At 46.1% G+C, this 20235-nt stretch overlaps 1 protein-coding gene across 9 annotated transcripts; it reads left to right on the top strand.

Moving 5' to 3' along the window:
- The first annotated feature begins 1268 nt into the window (after window positions 1–1268).
- Window positions 1269–17882, top strand: LPAR3 (lysophosphatidic acid receptor 3). 9 transcript variants are annotated; one of them, XM_080602595.1, is made up of 5 exons: window positions 1350–1771; window positions 4922–5206; window positions 6515–7011; window positions 9592–10349; window positions 15626–17882. In XM_080602595.1, the coding sequence occupies exons 4-5, from the start codon at window positions 9614–9616 to the stop codon at window positions 15973–15975; spliced, it is 1086 nt and encodes a 361-aa protein (XP_080458721.1). In that variant the 5' UTR covers window positions 1350–1771; window positions 4922–5206; window positions 6515–7011; window positions 9592–9613; the 3' UTR covers window positions 15976–17882. The 9 variants fall into 9 exon arrangements, with proteins under 9 accessions (XP_080458727.1, XP_080458721.1, XP_080458723.1 ...); XM_080602599.1 differs by lacking the exon at window positions 1350–1771 and adding an exon at window positions 4483–4612 and having other exon boundaries at window positions 6515–6709; XM_080602594.1 differs by lacking the exon at window positions 1350–1771 and adding an exon at window positions 4483–4612.
- The last annotated feature ends 2353 nt before the right edge of the window (window positions 17883–20235 follow it).

Here is a 20235-nt window from a genome sequence, read left to right as displayed (position 1 = left end):
CAGCCCTGCCTTATTAGAACAGGTCACTAATGTATTTTAGAAACCAATTTGTGTCTTCACCAGCTGTTTGGTGGTTTTTTGTTTTTAAGTTTTTCTCTTGGAAGAAAGATAAGAGCCAGTTGCTGGAGCTCCTCATTAGCTTTCTGTTCCACCGAGGTTGAACTTAACAGGAACTCTGGCATACGGTGACCCTTACTTCTCTGCATTAGTATGGGCTTGAATGCAGTTGCTGATTGATAGATGGTCCCTCCCCAGCTGTTAAGGAGGTGATGCACTGTAATGGAAGCAAGACCTGAATATAAGCTTTTGCAAAGTGTCCTGAAAGCAAGCTCTTACTTTTGCTTGTCTTGTTCGCTGGGAATAAAAAGCTAATCCCATGTAAGACTCAACAGGAGAGAAATGGGTGGGAAGGCAGCGCGAAGGCTGCGCTAAAGGAAAAGGGCAGGAAGGAGCAGAAGATAACTTCTTGAGCCGTCTTCAAGGTGAGCATTCAGGGGAGGGAGTAGGGTGTGGGATAAGACTCAGGGCTCTTAGTTTGGGGCCTTCCATTCATGGATAAAATGGGGGAAAAGCGGCTGCAGCAGACGTTGTGTGCTGTTCTGCATGTAAAGTTAATGTGCGAGGCTCCACCCAGCCTTGAACAGTAGGATTTATGTCGTACTTGCGACTGGGTTTTCTGTGGAGTGGGGCAGAGACTTTCTGCCGAGATTTTCTTCTGCCACTTCTCCTCCAGCTGTGAGCAGCCACACAAGTAGCTTCTACACAGGCTTGTTCTTGGTAACCTGTCCAGGTAGGTAGCACTGGAGGACAGACCCAGCAGAACACAGTCCTTAGGTAAATTTTGTCTTTGCCTTCCACACTTGAGCTTGGTTTGTCCTTCGTGGCAAAGCTGTGTGGGCCAGGTCCTGCCGGTGGGAGCTGACTGAGCCTCACGCTTTCTGTATTGCTGTACAGGTACGGGGTGCTTCTGTTTGCTTGTTCTCCTAAACCAGGCATAAACACGGGTACAGGTGAGGCAGGGGGTGGCAGCCGTGCACCTGTCCGGGCCTACTATGGGTTGCTTTCCATGGGCTTTCTTCTAGCTCCCCGCGGCCAGGGCCTGTCTCAGCGCCCCCACAGCGGGCTCTTGGGGCTCGGCGCCCCTCAGCCGGCTTCTTGGCAGGCCGCCCCCGGCCGCCCCTCGCTGTCCGCGCCTCAGAAGGGCCCCTCCAGAAGGGGGGGCCGGGCCGGGCCGGGCGGGCAGCGCCGTACGGGTTAAGGCGGCGCGGGGCGGGCGGCGGGCAGCGGGCGGGCCGGCTCGGGGCGGCGGGCGGCGGGCGCGGCGCTCCGGAGGCTGCCGGTGGGTGAGTTTCGGCGGGGCTGCGGGCACGGGGCAGGGCCCGCGGGCACCGGCGGCGTGGGGGGGGGCAGCGGCGGGATGGCTCCGTCGCAGGCTGGACCGACTTCGTGATTTATGAACTTTTTATTTTTCATTTATTCGGTCAGAACCGCCCCGTCTGCAGCTCTGTTGAACTCGCGCTTATGCCGCAGCCCCCTCCCCCCGTTTGCGAGCGCCTGCCCCGTGCCGCCGGGCAGGAGCCGGGGGGCGCCGCGGTCCCCCCGGGTTACCGCCGGTGAAGCGGCCGGGGCCGAAGGCAGCGCCCGCGGCTCCTTTCGGCAGGCACACGCGTGGCGTCGTGTCCGTGCGCCTCCCGCTGGGTCTGCGCCTCTGCCCCGAGCCGCCGGCAGCCGGCACGCCGTGCGGGTGGCCCCTTGGCACCTTGCTCGTAAGGTAGGGTCCGAATCCGCGTGCCGCTCTGAGAAACGCAGAGATGCGACTTTGCGCGATGTGCTCTGATCGTTTTTTCCTCACGGAAAAAGAACGAGCGCCTTTGTACCTCCGTGTCGTGCAGGGAGGTCTGTGCTCCCGCCCGCGGTGCCGGTCTGGAAGCCAGCGCCTTTTGTTACAGGCTGGTAACGTGCACTGCTGTAGCTCGCTTCGCCAGCCTGCGTACAGCTTGTGGTTTCTTCCGTGCTCTTAAAGTCTTGTAAGAGGTTTAGCAGAAAGCACAACTCAAATCCAGTTATGTGGGGAAACGTTTGAATTCGCTACGTTTATCTGTTTGCTGGAAAGAAAAGAAGCTAACTTGCACGATCAGAAAGGACGTGGCTTTTATCAGCAAGAAAAGCTGAAGGATGCGTTTGGCTCTTTGCAGAATGCCAGAGCACAGCTTCGGACGAGCTGAACTGGCTGTATCCTCATCTCCTGCTATGACCACTTCAGAGCCCCCTCCGGCACACTCCTTATGCTATCAGGGAATGAAATAAGGTCTCTGAAGTGTAAAACAGCATAGAGAATATATTCCACAAAAGCAATTTCTCAGGTAGTTGGTCTTCAAGATTCTCATGCCTGGATTCTTTTTTTAAAGCAATTAAGTCCACTTTCATGTGCCTAGCTAAGTGTTTCTTGGAGCCCACCATTTCTTACCACTTCCACTGAAGTGAATGCTTGCAAACCACAGCTCTGAATCTGTTAATAAATCAGATGTGGGCAGGTGGCTTTTCCTAATGAGCAGTGTGCTGAAAATTACAAATGAAAGTCCACTTGCTTGTGAATGTGCTGAAGGGTTCTGTACTTCCAGTGTACGAGTTTCGTGAAAGACTGACGATGTGTTGGGCTGTAGAAATGCATCTGTTGGTGATCAATGAGCTGATGGCAGGGTTCTGGAGAAACGACAAGCTTAGTTTATAAGCAGAACAGGTATTTTCTTCTAGGCATGTTTCACAATGTAAAGGCTGCTTGAATGGCTTTGAAATACTTTAAATACTGTGTCTGTTTCCGCATTATAGGATGACCTGCCAGCTCCTTCCAGAACCACACTTAAAGGAGGCTCTAAATGAAAGCTTTGCAGTGAAGTTTTTAGTTTGGACTCCATATATAGATTTAGTAAACCATAATTTCAGAAAGTCTTAAATTACCAAAGTCTGAAGTCTAAACTTGTGGTAACTAGTGAGTTACTTAGTAGCTGCCCTGAACAACTTCTTGTAGTGGATCAGAGCTTTAAAAAGACCTCTGGTGCAGTGGGGTAGCTGTGCATTAAAGGGATGCCGGGAGCTGGAGCCTGAGCCTTTTCAGGACTTGGTGTAGGTGACCCTGTGCTTAACAGCCAAGCTGCCCGCACCAGCCTGCCACGGCTCGCTGGGGGCCAGCGCTGTCACAGACTTGCACAGGGTGCCCCCATAACGATTTTTAAGCCTTTTATCAGTCTGTGTGTACAAGGCGCTGTGGGTCCGTGGCTGGTGGTACTGCTTCCTGACCTTGCAATTTAAATATTTAGTTTTGGGCTCCTAAAATTTTGGAAGGTTTAATGCTTTAAGGCCCTTTGTACCCCCCCTATCCTGTGTACAGTACCAAGGCAATCTGATAAGTAATGAAGCCTTAGATGTTTCCACCACCAATACATAGGAGTTGACAAATATAGAAGTAATTCAAAGAGATATGATTTATGCTTCTCAGAAATATAACATGCTTACAGAATCATCTTGACTACCCTCCTCCCGGTCCCTGCCTGTTTTATTCCAACCTATGCTGCCACTAAAATGGACTGTTACTGGAAGCGGCTGGAACCCTGGTGGAAGCCTGAGCATTTCTATCAAGTTAACGTTATGTGGATGAAGCTGGCTTGGAGTGGAAATGGATGTGGCACTCTGTTCTTATTCTAAAAAGAGCTGAAGACCAAGATAACAAGATAATGCTGCTTGTGCATGCTTGATTTGAGTTCACAGTCAATTATCTAGAATGGGGGATACTTAAGTTATGAAGAAAAATAAACATGGCCAACCACAGACAGAAATGGATTTCCGTAGTAATAAATTCTCTGGATTCAAGAGCTTACTCATTAAGCCTTATAGTTTTATTTATAATCCTTTTTTATTATACTTTTAACACTGAATTAAAAAGAATGGCTTTTAAAAAGTACATTCTTAGTGCCTGGAAAAGCGGACCATGTAGCAGCTGTTCCAAGTACAGGCAGTGCCCACAGAATTTCCCTAATAAACCAAACGTAAAACAGTTACTTCTGAGATAATTTTTCTCCGTTAAACCTGCCAAATGAATGTTGACTTCCATTGCATCCTCTAATGGTATCACATAAAGTCTTTGGTTTAGAATCTGAGGACTAAGGAATAACATTGTTCTTTATGCATCAGAAACTGACGACTAAGAATGTGGATTTAGGGAAAAACTTCCTTTTTGTCTGTTTCTCTGAACTGACTTTTGTGTAATACTAATTAACTACTAAAGACAATTCAAAGTAAACCTAAGAGCTTACCTCACCAAATTCCTTCTTACAGTTACATATTAACATTTTTGGCTTCGGCTCTGTTACACACCCTTTTCAGCATTGGTATTTCTTTCTTTTTAAGCTGAGGCAACCTGAATGGGTTTCTTGGGTTACTGCGCAATCATTTGGCTGTGTTGTTTTCCTCCGTGGCCATGCATGTGTTCAGGGTGTGGAGGGGAACAAGGAACCGATTCCCTTTCTGGACTGGTAAACTGGTACTACTGGTACACGTAGCCTGGCTGCTGAATGCTGGCTGCCTTCTGCTGCCATCGCTGCCTCTGTGGATCCAGGTGAGAAGGAGCTTCTCGGTGACTTGGAAAACAAGATGGCAGGGGCACTGGCTGTCCAGAACAGAGGAGGGGGCCGGGGGTGCCCTCATGGGCCCATGGGGCAGGCAGTAGTGCAGCTAATGGGGCCATCCGTGAGCGTCCTGGCCTTCCTGGGCTCGTGCTGCTGCACAGCCACCTGCTGCCGGTGGGACTTGTGTTTTAACTTGTCCTCAGCCGGATCTACCGTAGAGTGTTTCTCTGCAGTAACAGACCGGGTGCAGGACCTGGAGTGGGGGATTTCAAGCAGCTTGCCTCCTTGCTCCACCACAGGTGCCTGTGACAAGTCGGCTGTACAACCCCTGCGTGCCTCAGAGGTGCCGTGTGACAGGCCCGAGATGCCTGGCAGAGGTCTGCCCGCTGCTGGGGCTGGGTTTGGGGCTGGGCTGCCCTGCCTGGTGTGCACAGCCCTCACTGCCCACCCAGCCCCGGCCTGAAGCTGAAGCTGGGCTCCTGTCCTCTCCCCGCAGCTCACACGCTCCCACCCTGGTGCCTTCCTGCAGCAGCAGGCCAGCAGCCGCCCTGAATCCTCCAAACTGATGCCAGCTTTGCAATAAGGTTGTGGCAAACGCGTTGAAACAGCTCGGCTTTTAATGGACAGGAAAGGCAGTGAGGCAGTGGTGTGTGCCGTGAATCACGCTGTGGCTTGCAGGCTAAATGTTATAATGACCCTCTCATTAAAATCTCTCAATAAAATGCTATCTGAGTTTTCCCTTCAGAGCAGGCTGCATTAATGGTGAGAATCTCCCCTTGGGAGTGACCTACAGGCCGAGCTAATTTTGAGTCAAAGTGATTTAAAAGGTGATTTTAATCACAGTTTGAATCAGCAAAATCATTGACTTAAATAACCGATACCAGTTTTTGTGTAAATATATGTGATTTTGTAACTTTCTTGAGGCAAACCCTTTTCTAATTGGATAACAACTCTTACAGTGTGTTGACTGGCAACCAGCTGAAGCTTTTGTCTGAAGCTTCCACGTGATGGTTTATTTTAGTAACCTTTTGTTTAAGTAGCTAGCATACTATAATAGTAGAGACTCAGGCAAATTCTTGAGAATGGTGAAGGATATTTTCTGGCTCAGGGTGTCCCTGCCCCTGGCAGGGGGGTTGGAACTAAGTGGTCCTTAAGGGTCCCTTCCCACCCAAACCATTCTTTGACATGATACAAGTTGTGCTCACATGGAGAAAAGTAAAATCAATTCAAATACGCAAGCTGTCTTGAAGACAAGAGAGCTGAAAATGCACTGGAATGAGAAGCATTTTTAATACATGCTTTCTCATTTGCAAGCAGTTTAACTGAACCAAATCCTTTGAGATTTTGGAGCAGATGACTTCTCTCCCTCAATACCTCTAGCACTCTGAGTAAGAATAGGAAGAAATGGTCCATCAGCTCCTGATATTTGTAGCCAAAATTAGTTGAACTGAACTAACTAAATAGACTGACACGAGGAAAAGAACCTTTTTGACAAGGGCAAAAAGGCACTGGGATTGGCAAAGTTTTGATGTCTTCACTCGCGACTGACTTGGAACAAGCAAATAGTGTAACCTATCTGTATAACATAGAAAAGATGGTTACTGTCACTGAGTTTTTGGAGATCTATGTGGAGCTCTATAAAGCCACGAGTGGCACAGAGGTGGTGAACAGAGGTTGTTTGCTGTCCTCTCCCATAAAAGCTAGAAGTATCAAGCTGGTGAGAGCCACTTCAACAATAAAAGGTCTAGCTATTTTTCTACTACTTCAGTTTCTATTAATTTTATAACTTTGGCAGACTATATTATGCCTGATTTTTCAAATATTTGTTTAAAAATACGTAATAAACAAATCTGAAATATCTAATACTTAAGAAGTTTGTTTTTCTTCTTAAGTTTAAACCTGCTGTAAGGAAAAAGCTCTTCAATTTGACTGCGGAAGCGAAGACCTGGAGAATAAAGTCCTGCAATGCGTTAACCTGTGCCACGCCAGGAAATATGGGATCTCCTCTCGCACATTCGTTGTGCCTGGTGCAGATTGGTGCAGGGCCATCGAGGATACAGCTGCCCTGAGGCTGGGCCAGTTCTGCTGTAAGGACACAGACATAAAATGAAGGTGTAAGATATCCACGCTCTGGATGGGCCCTGGAGTGAGGAGCAGTGCTCTCTGTGTATAGGCTGGTACAGGCAGCCCTGCGCTCTGCAGTACTGGGATGCAAGCTAGCTCCAGTTCAGCTACTGCTTGGATGCAGCCTCTGTCTGGACATCTCCAGAGTTGGCCCTGTGACCTTCAGACCTTAGCTGAATGCTTTCCTACTCCCTTCGTGCCTTATCTCAGCATCACAAGACATCACTTTCGAAGTCATTTGCCGTTTGAGCTCTGCTGAGTGACAGTGAGTGTACTGTGGTTATTTTGGAGGAGAATTACTGATAGGTGATTTTTATTCTCTTTGGGGGTACTATTTCAAATGAGTATGGCATTTCAATAAGCGGAAGTATTCAGAGTAAGTTCACAGTTGATATTATTGATTTCTTTAAGCTTGTTGCCCAGATTAAGATGTAATGATGTGTCTGCAGATCTCTTTGCTCTCTTGTCACTGCAAGCAAGAGATTCATCTCTTGAGATGATTACACAGTAAGATACATGTTCAGAAAACCTTCCCTGTAATTTTCACAGATTTTTTTCTTTTTCTCCTGCTACTCTTGCCCAAAATGCTACTTCTATATGCAGGCACTTGGGTTGTTCTTTAAAAGCTTCCTGCCAAGCTCAGCAAGTCCTTTACTGCCTTGGTGGGTAAGACCAGAACTGCCTGGGCTGGGCAGGGTTCCCAGCTTGAGTAGCTGTTGTTTGCAGCTGCTTAGGGACTTCTGGTTGCTTACAGATTTAATTGCATCATGTTCTTCTGAATACTTTCTAAGTGAAAACGGGGAATTTACTGACTGCCCAACTTCACTGTGCTGCTTTGAGCTGGGAGAGGTAGGTACCAAGCTCTAGTTGACTCCTGATGGTGGTTCTGAGTTACTGAGGGTTCTTTATTTTTAGATGAAGGGATGCTCTGTAATATTTCAGTGCAAGGGGTGATTTACTTGTTTCCTTCCACTTCTTATCCTTAAACAGCTGTTCTTACTTCTGGCTATATACTTGAATTTGATGCTTTAAATAAGAGATTCTTGTATAAAAGAAGCAGTTGCCTAGGTTCTTGAGGGTAAAAAAAATGGACATCAACATCAAGTGGCCTGCCTTCATGCTGACTACTAGATACAGGGTGGAAACCAGGAAAGGCTAAGAAGCCAGTTCAGAAAAATGAAGTATTCAACAAATTTTCACTTAGCTGCAAATATTAATCACAGAATAGTATGAGTTGATCTAAAGTTAGATGATACAAATGCTGTGTGAGAAAATAACAACAGTAGCATAACTTAAATCACAGAAGACAAACCTTTTATCTTAAAGCTCAGAAAGAATCTTTAACATAAATGTGGATTGTTAGCCAGCCTGCTGGGGGTTGCTTAATTTTCTTCTCACTCTCCAGAGAGATGAGATACCATTGCTAGTCCATTATTAGCCTGTGGTTACCTAAGTGTACCTGATCTTTATCTGTGATCAGTCTTAGCTGCAGAGGTGAGAAGCTTAGGCCATTTCTTGCATCTTTCTGCCTGTGCCCATTGCATCTGCTCTTTCCATCCTTTCAGCCCCACTCAGCCCGCCGCTCTGGCACTCACAGCACCCTGAGGCCTGCGAGGAAGCTGACAAAGCTGGCAGCCTTGTTCCTCCAGCAGCCCTGCATCCCCACGCCGCCTCCTGTCCTCAGTCAGGCACGGGTTTGCTGCTCTGTGTGGTGTCTGCCGTGCCTAGGGCCTTGTGCCATGGCTGGGATCCTGGGTTTGGCAAAAATTATATGGTATTCGTTAGCAAAGTCAAGGTTAAAACACTTACTCAGGTCCTGGCAGTGAATGTGAGGGCTCGTGGTAATCAGACACAAACGCCCGCTACCAGGCTGTGAGACCCTGCACAGGGCCTGCTCTCCGTGAGCAGTTGCTGTCAGAGATTGCCGACATTGACCTCGCTGGAGAAGCCGAAGTGCGCTGTCATCTGGTAGCCAGAGCTGCCCCTCCGTCACGTCTAATAGCCCCGTGTCCACAGCAGTGCGGAGCAGATGTCAGAAAACAGCCCTGCGCTGCTGCTCCTGCTGGGCCGTTCTTTATCCTGTGGTTGGGTACAGAGCTGCGTTTTGGTTTTGAAGATAATTGGTGTGTGTGTGCTGCTCACAGCGCTCTGGGGTGACAGCCCAATAAAATAATCTGTGGCTTTAGCGCAGACAAATATGTACAGTGGTTTTTTTTCACTTTTCAGCACATTTACTTGAATCCCGTAGCAGTAACGGGCATGTGTTCAGAACATATATGCCCTTAGCATTTTATATACATACGTTATTGCATTCATTAATATATAATTCAAAAAAAGTTTTTTTTTTCCAGTAATAGGCTTTTTATTGCTTAGTCAGTAAAATGGAAGATTTATGATTTATGCTTTGCTGTCCTGACTGGATGCACTGAGAAATGGAAATAATGATGGGGCTGTGGCTCAAACATGGGATTTCACAGTAAGAAAGGCCTGGCTGTAGCTCAGGTTTTCTTTTTGACCTCCACTTTTAACCTCTTAACTTCCACATTGTTGCCTGCACAGCGTGACTGCTAGTGCAAGGGGACTGCTGGCTGTTTGTAAGCGGGTAAGACTTGCAAAAAGATCCTCATTCATGGAAGCATCATTAATTGCAGTCCTTTAGAGGACAGAATATCTCCTTCTGCACTAATAAATTGTACAATATGAATTTTTACTTGAGGTTTCCAAATACATGCCCCCCTGCCCCCCAAAGGAAAAAAAAATTACCCCAACATGTTAAGTATGGTAATTCGAGCAAGGACCAATAGTTAACTTTAATTCTTTCTCTTTCCCCTTCCACTCTTCCTAGGATGCAGGGGCTGTAATCCAGGATGAACGAATGCTACTATGATAAGCGCATGGACTTTTTTTATAACAGGACAAACACTGACACAGCAGATGAGTGGACAGGGCCAACGCTTATTGTTGTTCTGTGTTTTGGGACGTTCTTCTGTCTCTTCATTTTCATTTCAAACTCATTGGTCATAGCAGCTGTGGTCAAGAACAAGAGGTTTCATTTTCCCTTTTATTATCTGCTGGCCAATTTAGCAGCTGCAGACTTTTTTGCTGGAATTGCCTATGTCTTCTTGATGTTCAACACTGGCCCAGTGTCTAAGACATTAACTGTAAATCGCTGGTTTCTGCGTCAGGGTCTTCTGGATACCAGCCTGACAGCTTCCCTGGTGAATCTCCTCGTCATAGCTGTTGAGCGGCACATGTCAATCATGCGGATGAAGATCCACAGTAATCTCACAAAGAAGAGAGTCACCTTTTTAATTATATCAATTTGGGCCATTGCTATTTTTATGGGCGCTGTTCCTTCCCTGGGTTGGAACTGCCTCTGTGACATTACCGCCTGCTCTTCCCTGGCACCTATTTACAGCAGAAGTTACTTGGTGTTCTGGAGCGTCCTAAACCTTGTTGTTTTCTTCATTATGGTGGTGGTTTACATAAGAATCTACATGTACGTCCAGCGGAAAACTAACGTCTTATCATCGCACACTAGTGGATCCATTAGCCGCAGGAGAACCCCTGTGAAGCTTATGAAGACCGTCATGACTCTCTTAGGTAAGAGGCTGGAGCAAGGCTGGCAATGCCAACCAGTGTTTATTAAAAAACAAAACCCACTAAACTTACAAGTGGTGAAGTTATTTAGCCTTCTGTCCAGCTTAAACAGTGAAATCAATGTTGCACGAAATAGAAATGCAAAGCAGAGGGCCAGTTGGCGGCACGTGGCAGAGACGCGTCTCTGTTTGGTAAATGCTCACAGGGCTTGTTTGTAGGCAGCTTGTTAAAAATGTGAGCTGTCCCTCGTTTGTTGCAGGGGACAGGGAGTTACAGAACAGCTGTGGAGGAAGGCTTATGAAGGTTCACTGCTACCTAGTAAAACACTTTCAAAATAATGTTCTTTAATATGTGCACAGGGCCCTGAATCCTGTGGCTGTATGTGGGTAGCTTTGTCTGTACTTCTTCCTCTTGTCCGTTTCCTGAATTTACTGAAAATTCACCTTCACTGGGGAAAGGAGAGGATGCCTGGTGGATCTGTAACGTTTTCCTGGCAGCTATTTGCTTTGTAGGGGGAGAATTTGCCTCTGTTTTGTAAAGATTGCATAGTGCAAAGTACTTTCAGATGGTGATACAGTACAGCCTTAGATCTCTAGATCAGAAAATGAGATGTGACCTAGATTTCACCCTAGAGACACTCTGGTTATCTGAGCAGCTCAGATCACTTCAGCTAGTTGTGATGTAGCTGCTTATTAAATAGAGGTGCAGAGTGGATGGTTGATAGCTGGAAGAAAACACTAGCTGTGGTGGTGAATTTTCAGGCAGAATGGGCAGTGAGCATCTCCTAGTGGAGTAGTGAGCACCTGTAGCATAAAGTTGAAGGACCAGAACAAAGCCCTCCTCCAGGTGTAGTTACTTACACTTGTTTCTTGAGGCAGCATGAATCTGTTCCTGTTCCTCCTTAGGCATTCAGAAAAGAAACCAGATTTCAAATTTCATGTCCTTCCTTTCAAATTATTTCTTTCTTTTGGTGGGGAGAGGGGCCTTTGGGTCAATTTAAAGACCAGCGTTAGCTTCCTCTTACTTGCAGAGTCTGGGTTTTTAGCCACCAGATTAAACTATAATTCAGACAAAGCATATGATGATATTACTTCATGGGTCAGACAAATTTAACTTAGTCTGGGTGCTGCTTTGGAGGTCATAATTTTGTATTTTTACTTTTCCAGTCAGAAACAAAATGAGAACAGAGCCTGCTTTCATAGAAGTCGAATGAGTGCATATGTCAATGGGTGCAAGATGTACCCCAAACTCCCATGTCAGATGACTTGTCTCTTGGCCTGTTCCTTCTTATTAATTTTACAGATTTTGGCTCTGTGAGGCTTTTTGTAAATATTTGTTTATAGGAATGAGAATTTATTTCTTAGAACAGCTTGCAATGTGTATTCCTGGCTTAGTCATTCAAGCACACCATGCAAAAAGCATTAGAAACTGGATTGCCATGTTTTATGGCCTTTTAGATTACAAAAGGAACCCCCAAGTGACCACTCTGATACTTACAAACTGCTCTTACGTCCACTTATACAACGGCCTATACCTATATGCAGCAAGTGGGCATGGGGTTTTCAGCTCAAGGCAGTTACTTTTAGTGGCTTCTTCCTAACCATCTGAAGATGCTTTGCAGTAAATGGCTGGTATGGTCTCAACTAAAAGCAATTACAGGAAGCGCTGTCGCTGGAGGAAGCATGATGAGAATGAGTGCTTGTTAACTTGCTGTCTTGGTGTCATGGCAGGTTCAGGACAACATTCTGCTGCATGGGAGGAGGCTGCGTGCTGCAGGGTGCCGTTGGCATGCTCATCCTTCCGTCTTCCCCAGGAAAAGAGGCACAGGCAATACATTGCTTTCGACACATCGCTGTCCTCTCTGGGTATTCTCCTGTGGTCCTGCAGATGAGAGCTGGGGGAGTCTGGGTTTGTTTAACTTTGTGGGTGCGTGGTCATCTCAGCTGCAGATGGCTTTTTTGCACCACCCTTTGCTGGGCTTGCATGGCTCCTTCCAGAGCCTGGGATTCAGGTCCCCGTCTTCTCGACGATGTCCCTGTAAGCTCTCTCTTTCTGCCGTAGGCCCTCAGATGATCCATCACAGGATAGGAGCAGTGGAAGTGGCTTTCCCTTTGGCATGCTCAACTGTAGGAAGTTATCTGCTTGGAACTGGGAAACCTAGCAAAAGGGGCTAAAATCCTCTTGGGCTGACCTTGTGGCACAGTCCTGGCAAAGCATGCGACTGTCCCTGTGACGCAGGGCAGTTGGTGGTGCCGGGGTGTGTGATGTTTGGGTGGTGTGTGTGTGTGGCAGCTCGTCTGAACTTGGCAGGGAGATTCCCGCTGAAATGGCAACCTTAAGGCACGTGACTTCCAGTTTTAGTGAATTTATAGTTTAATTGGTAACTTGCTGTTTTAACACGGGCACTTCTGTGGCAAAGGCAAGTGGAAGCTACCGCATCGTATTTTTTTTGTTGTTGTTTCCCTCCCCGCCCCTTCTTAGTGTCGGCATGCTGAGAGACAGCTTTGATGTGGATTTTTAAGGCATGGTGCCACCAAAGCATCAGTAGTACGTCCAGGTACGCAGGAAGCCATTAATTTTTAAGTAGAGATGATGTCATCTACAAGAAAATCCATGTTTGAAACTCCTGGAAAATCCTCAAATTGACCTTGAGGCTCTGTGATTCCTGATCTCCCATAATCCGGTGTGAAGTCTCAGAGCTGTTCTTCCGATTCATGTTGCAGCCAGGCTTTATTTCTTGTCACTCGCTGAATTTTAGAGTCCCAGAAATGAAATTATTTTCAAAGCGTGGCACTTTCTCAAAGAGAGGAGCTCCTACGGGATAAAAAGTCCGCAAAGAAGATTGCCGAAGGGCCGACACAAAGGCTTATATTTATGTTTAACCATGGGTCCCTCTCAAAGTTCTGTGGTAAAAATAGCAAAATCCTAGAAAGGCTGTGAGTCTGAGCCATGCCTTGCTTTCATCAGTGCCACGCTGTGAGTAGGGTGTGAATTGCTTGGTGACAGTAAAATGTGTTTTGGATGGAGTTGAAGGAGCAGCCCTGTGAGAGCACTTCCCAGGAACTGCAGTGCTGCCACTGCGTTGCCCCCTCCTCATCACTGCCCATGGAGTGGGTGCAGCCTCCCAGCAGGGGAAACTGAAAGGTTCTGCGTGCAGTCCTCTGGGTGCCAGAGAGAGGCCTGCAGATGATATCCCTCTGTACTTTTCCCTTTGCAACCTTGATAGGGCTCCCACAATGTCTCCTGAGAGTTCGTGGACTAATCCTGCTTGTGAGCTCAGGGTTTTGTTTGCAGGAGGGATTTCTCTCTGGTTTTGTTAAATGTGGCTGTGGGGTCCATTTCCTGTCCTGCTGACCTCCATGAAAGCAGGGTTGGACCTTGCATGCTTTGGTAGAATGAAAAAATAATAATATTAAAAAAAAAAAAGGCAGGTGATCAGAATGCTTTCTGTGCTTGTTCTGAGGAGGGTTCGCTACCATATTAATTTCTGCATGGAGGTGGTGTGTTGACAACTTTGCCAGTGACCTTTGGTGGCCAGCAAAAGCATCCTGTCCAAATACTTGCTGAGGCACTCGTGTAGACACAGCCATGTCTGGGTGGTCTGGTTCCAGCGCTTGTTACAGTGGGTGGGATTTGCCCTTGAACTCCAGGGCCATAAATCAGTAGGATGTTTTCTCCCTTGCAGCCTGTAAGAGGGAGCTGGTGTCACGACTGCTTACTCAGCGTGGTGGAGCCAAACCAGCGTGCAGCGTAGTGCAGAGGCTGGCCGGGGAGAGCACGTGCTGTGGTCGCAGCTTGCCGCTCCTGGTGCCAGGGGGTATTGGAGGAATGTCACTGATGTTGACCATTAGCTCTAAACTAACACCATGAAATTGGTACTTAGCATCACAGACATCTTGGTACAGCAGAGTAGAAAATGCATTTCCCGAAGGAGGTGGTCTCTCACCTTTCCATTCTGTGTAATTCTTCCTGGAACACAGTAAAGGCATCGGTTGGATTTTTTCTGGACTCCTTACGATGCTCTTTATAAAAGAGGGGTCGTTCTGCAACAAGGTCTGTGGGGTGTTGTCACGTTGATTTGTTTTGCATACCGTTATGGCCTGGTGTAGGTGGGCACCATGACCCCTGAGCTCCTTAGCAGGGGGTAAGTGTGCATGCCCATGAACCCAGGCCGGGTGCTCGCAGCGGAGGGCATGCCTGTGGTGCTGCCCAGCTGGTGTCCTGCTGCTAGCCGGGCTCCCCCGCCGGGCTGGGCACGGCTTGGACATGGGAAAATCAGTGGCCTCGAGAAAAGGAGCGTGACCAAAACTGTTGAACAGATACCAAGACTCCCAGGAGAGCTTTATAGCATGTAGCTGCTGCCATCCTTACGTGTTTGATTATTTTTCACGCCCAAAAAAGGGGAGCTATGCCTCTGTAAGTGATTGGAATTTGCTCAGTACGTTGTTTGAAATGTGACTGCTGCGCAGAGTTGTAATTTTCTATTTCAGTACGTCAGGCTGCAATTGTGGCTTGTGCTAAGTTAGCATTATCGTGCACTGGGCTGCTTTCCCCGTGGGCTCCCAGGCTGGCGGTGCTGCGGGGGGCAGCTGGGGCTGGGCACCTCCCAAGCCTGAGGCTGAGACCAAACACCCCGATGTCGTCCCCCCGACAACTTTGCACACATTCGAGGAGACGAGGAGAACCCTGTGGCTCTAGGGCTAGTCCTTTGTTTTTTTGTTCCCCACACCACTACTTTCCTACTTCCTCATCTTTTTTGCCTTTTTTTTTTTTTTTAATCATGCACTTTGCTGCATTTCTTTGCCCTGACTGCTACAGCCTTGTTTCATCTTCACTGACTCATCTTTTTCTTTCTCTGTTCTCCTTTACAAGCGGTGGCAGTGAGACGCTGGGCATCTTCCCCTCCAGCATACGAGATACGTGAAGAGAGGACATCTTCTCTGTTCAAAGTGCTAGCTGTGTGCTCCAGAGATCCTGTTTATTTACCAGAGTGGACGAATTGCTGTTGTGAGGTCCTTTCCCGACTTGCGTTTGAGCTGATGCTGACAGCAGCTGGATTCTCACACCCTGCCTGCTTCTGAGGGCCTCGTGCTCTGGGCCTGGCAGAGAAGCTATAGCAGACGCCATTTTGCTACTGTCACTAGTATTTTGTCCGCTCCGGCTTTCTTAATTTTTGAGTAATTTTTTGATGAACAAACTAGTAAGATGTTTAAAAAACAACAAAGCTAGAAGTCTGAAATCTTTTTTTCCTTTCTTTTCTCTTTCTCCTTTGTTTCCAGGTGCCTTTGTTGTCTGCTGGACTCCTGGACTGGTCGTCTTACTGCTTGATGGTCTAAATTGCACCTACTGTGGGGTTCAGAATGTGAAAAGGTGGTTTCTTCTCCTGGCCCTGATGAACTCTGTCATGAATCCTGTAATTTATTCATACAAAGATGATGAGATGTGGAGCACGATGAAGAAGATGCTTTGCTGCTCGTCTGATGATAAGAGCCAGGAGAGGCGCTCGTCACGGATTCCCTCCACCGTGCTTGGCAGGAGCACGGACACCACAGGGCAGTACATTGAAGATGGTATTATTCAAGGGACGATTTGTGGGAAAGGAGATCTTAATGATAAAGGAAACTCCTGAGTAATTCAAGGGCCTGAGTTGGCTGAGAAAAGGAGGGGGAAGGGAGAAGTTTTCTAAGAGAAGATTGACTGGCAAAACTGGTAAACAATATATCCACTTCGTTCCAGAGCCTCAACTCCAGTGTTAACAGAAGTTCTTATAAGTAAGTGACTGATGGAAAAACACTTTGTAATGAAGAAAACTTCCTGTGCTTCTTTTTCTTTTAAGTGCCTGAAATTATCTTTTTTTGTGAATGGAATAAGTATATATGAGAGACTTTCTGTGCGTGGAAACAAAATGTAAACAGTGTAGTGAGGTCCTCCAGTGAATGGCATTCATGCTTTGAACAGTTTCTTGAGGAGGATTGTAGGCTTGGTTGGACAGGATTGTGGCCTCTTCGCTTTCCCTGTTTACAAGTTCATACTTCTCTTGTCCTCCTCCTTCTCTTGCTTTCAAGATAAGTAGTTCGATGGCTTATTAAAGCTGTGCCAGAAACCCAGCTGCGATGGGAAGACCAAATACCTGTGCGTGTGTATAAAATTCAGCCATAAATCGTCAGGATCTGACATTACAAAGTGTATAAAAGCCATTATATACAGGCGGATGAGTGCTGCAAGGAGACATGTTGCACACTTTGCTGCTGTCACGTAGGCAGCTGTGGAGGGTGGACTAACAGCAAGGCAGTGCTTATTAAGCCTGTTTTTTTTACTTTCCCAGATAATATCAAATGGGTGGCTCACCCTTCTTTGTGACTATTGTGCCACTGAGAGAAATGATACCCGAAACCCTGTTCTAACACAGCAAACTCCTAAGGGGTATTTAAATGTACATATAATATATACAGGCTCAATTAATTTATTTAAAATAGAAATTAATTAAAGAAAAAAAGCCTGAAAACAACTTAAACTCCTACAAGAATACAATATGAATTGATCATCTGACCTCATCTGGACCATATTTAACCTCTGATTTGCAAGCAAGTCTTAAGGTAATATGCTTGAAGAGGCCATGAAACAGCAAGTGATGAAGGGCTTTCAGCATTGTGACCGATCATGTGCAGTGTGAGTGCGGTCACAGCCGTCCAAAAAAGTAAGTTTTGTCTTATGGACTATGCTCTAATGGAGGATCCAGCAATTTAAAGCTCTAGGGTAATGTTTTTAAACCATAAGCTTTTAAATTAAAAATTCGAATGTGGATTTCTCAGTGGTCTAAGAACCTGTCTCTTGCTGTCCGATTTCAACAGCAGTGAGCTTCCTGCTCCCTCTTCCTAATTTCAACAGGAGTTATCTGTGTTGTCCTAGAGAAAACCTGATTCCTGGTACTAAATCAGGCAATCGCATGCAGAGACCACGTGGAATTGTTGGAGAACAACATCAAGAGCGTATTGTACAAGGCCAGAAGATAATCTGTGGTTTGGTTTGGGCAAATTCTTTCAGCACAATTTGCTCGCAGAAAATCTGGATCGTGCTGGTTGAAGCAGAACCAGCGCCTGGCTTAAAGGCCGAGTTGAAGTTTTATAGAAGGCACTGGGGGATTTGGGAGCAGACCTTAGTTTACGAGCACAGCAAGCGCAAGCCCATGGCCAGAGAGCTCCCCCCTAACACAAGTTAGCTAGTATGGGTATGACCTAACATTTCACAGTAAATGCTGTATTTATGAGTAATGCTGGAAAGGTTTACACATGTGGTATTTTTGTTGGTTTTGTTTTTGGCCATTATAATGCAATGTTCTTGTGCAATTACTACTTCATTAGTCTGGTGTCTTGAAAATTATGTAAAGTTGTGCTTTGTAAAGCCAGTGACATTGCAAAGGCATATCATGCAAATGTTTGTGTCCCTAGAGCTACCTGCAGTGCACAGTTTGTGTTAACCAGGCCAAAACTCAGTATACAAAGCCAATGGAAAATAAAATGCTACTTCAAAATAAAATACTTGTTTTGTTTCCTGTTTGGGTTGTGGCTGAACGTTACCTGGCACCACCGCCAGCAGTAAATGGCTGCTGCTGCTCATACTTGTTTCCGTGGAGCCACCGGAGCTGAGACTGATCGAACTGCAAGTAAAAATGAAGATGGCAAAGCCTTGTTTTATATTATCACAAAGGGATTTCTGTTTTAATAAAATTGCTATGTTTATTGGCAACACTAGCCAGTGTAATACTTGGTTGGTCAGGGTCTTGAAGAGAACTTGCATGAAGGCCTGGGACACCTGCAGCAGTGGAGAAAGCACTAGATTTCTCCTGCAGACCTTGGGATTTGGACTGCAAAACAGTAACATGTGGACAGTTTCACCAGGTAAGCAGGAAAAGGTGAATCCTGTAAAAAGGTAAAGGATGGCATTGCTTGTAGTATTCCTCCTACAGTAGATTCGCGTTCTGGGTGAAGGCCTGAGAGGTATTAACAACTGTTCTGCCACAAGTGGAAGGATTTGAGGTCTGTACGTCTAGTCTTTGTGTTGTCTCATTTAAAAACAAAACCAAACAACCAAAACCTGTCTCCACGCTTTTCCTTGTGGGGCGAAAAAAAAAAAGCTCTGTAAACTGGTGCTCTGTGAATGGCACTTCTTGCACTGTGCCATGGCCTCTGTTCTGGCATGATGCTTCCCTTGGAGAGCTATCAAACTGTCTAAACATCCAGCTACTCACAAAGCAGGGAATTTCTTTTTAACTCCGTAAATATTTATCAGAAGAGTTTGTCTCAAGGAAAACATTAAAACATTATTTGTACTTGAGTTGTTTTTTTTTTTTTTAAAGAAGATGGAGAAGGCATATTCTATAGGGTTTCCCTGTTTCCTTTTTCAGTAATAACCCAAAAAAGGTATCAGTATCCTCTGACTTTGCATGTGTCTGCTCCTATTTACATATGTTAGTGTACTGATGTAGGAGATGAAACATGCTTTTGGGGAGGGCTTTAGGCTGAACACCCACAGGAACTCTACGAGGTTAATTCTTAGGAGAGAGAGGAAGGCAAGTGTAGAATTGGCACAACATTGCGTAGCTACAAGACTTTGGGTGTTCCTGGTGATGCTGGAGGCCTTTCTGTCTTTGGGAGACCCTCAAGAGCTGCTGTATTGTTTTAAGTGGTGAGCAGGTATTTCTAATTCAATGTGTTCACAGAAATTATTGAGAACCTTTGTGATGTCTCTTCCTGTACCTTCCCCAACTGCTTGTCTCCCAGACCAAAGTTGCTCTTCCAGTTGATCGGTAGGTGTAGGAAGAAACACTCCGTGGCTTTTCTCAGGCTGAAGAGAGGCCGGGAGAGTCCTCCATGGTTAGCTCTCCTATAAAGTCCCTGTGGTCACGATAGAAGTGATTTTCAGGGAATTGCTATTAAAAGCTCAAGCAACGTGGCTTTATTTTACATGGTAGATCTTTTGAATCTTTCTGGATAAGCAGCTAGACTGGTCATTGTTTACTAACCGTGCGTGGGAGAGATGTTTCTCCTCCAAGATCTGCACCGTCGCTTTGACCAAGGTGGTGGGGGTGATTGGGCCGTCTGGGAGAGCAGCCAGACTGCTGCAGCCTGCGTGGCACTGCTTCTGGGGCTGTTCTACCGTGGCTGTTTTTCTTTCTCTCTGTTTCTGTGGTTAACTCTTTTTTTGGTTGTGTTATTTATTTATTGTAGTAATTATTGTGAAATGGTGAAATACAACAGAATTTATATGTATGGCAGCTTGTGCATGTATTCGTGAACTGGAATAACTACTGCAGCTCTGTGAAGTTATGGTGCCCTTCCTTCCCTGATCAGATACATCTTATGAATAGTTATACATGGCTTTGTTTTTGTTTGCTTTTTTTTTTTTGTTTAAAAAAACAAAACAAAACTGCCAAGTAGCAGCTAACAACGTGAGCAATAACACTACTATGATTCTTCCATGGTTTTAGTGAACGAAACTGTTTGCTAAAACGGTTAGGTTTAGGTTTTAGGCCTAACCTGCAGGTTAACGGAAGCTGATGGGGAAGAGTCAGTTTAAGCTTGCCGTATTTCTTATGCTTCTTCCCTAGAGTTCTGGCTATTTTGGCTGCTATCCTAGAGAGGATGCAGTGTGGGGTAAGGCCCTGGTCTAGCCCAAAGCAACTGCTTCTTGCAAGACTAGACCCCAAAAGTGTAAATACTGAAAAGAAGAAGGCAGGTAAATTTTGTTTGTTAGTATATGAGTCTAAAGAATGCTTCTAACTTACATGAAAGAAGTAATTTCACTTTCCCCCCTTGCACCCACTCCCCACTTCCAATGCTGGTGCAGCCATTTGTGAGGCCAGATGGCGAACTGCAGCGGGTATCCAATC

This window comes from Anser brachyrhynchus (assembly GCF_964034855.1).
Source record: "Anser brachyrhynchus genome assembly, chromosome: 8".
NCBI classification, from domain to species: Eukaryota; Metazoa; Chordata; class Aves; order Anseriformes; family Anatidae; genus Anser; species Anser brachyrhynchus.
This window is presented reverse-complemented; position numbering and strand designations above follow the sequence as displayed.

Bases quoted from the DNA above. Each gene is read 5' to 3' on its own strand.
- LPAR3 (XM_080602601.1), top strand. From the start codon at position 9,614: ATGAACGAATGCTACTATGATAAGCGCATGGACTTTTTTTATAACAGG. The intron at 10,350-15,625 runs GTAAGAGGCTGG...CTTTGTTTCCAG, and splicing joins GACCGTCATGACTCTCTTAG to GTGCCTTTGTTGTCTGCTGG.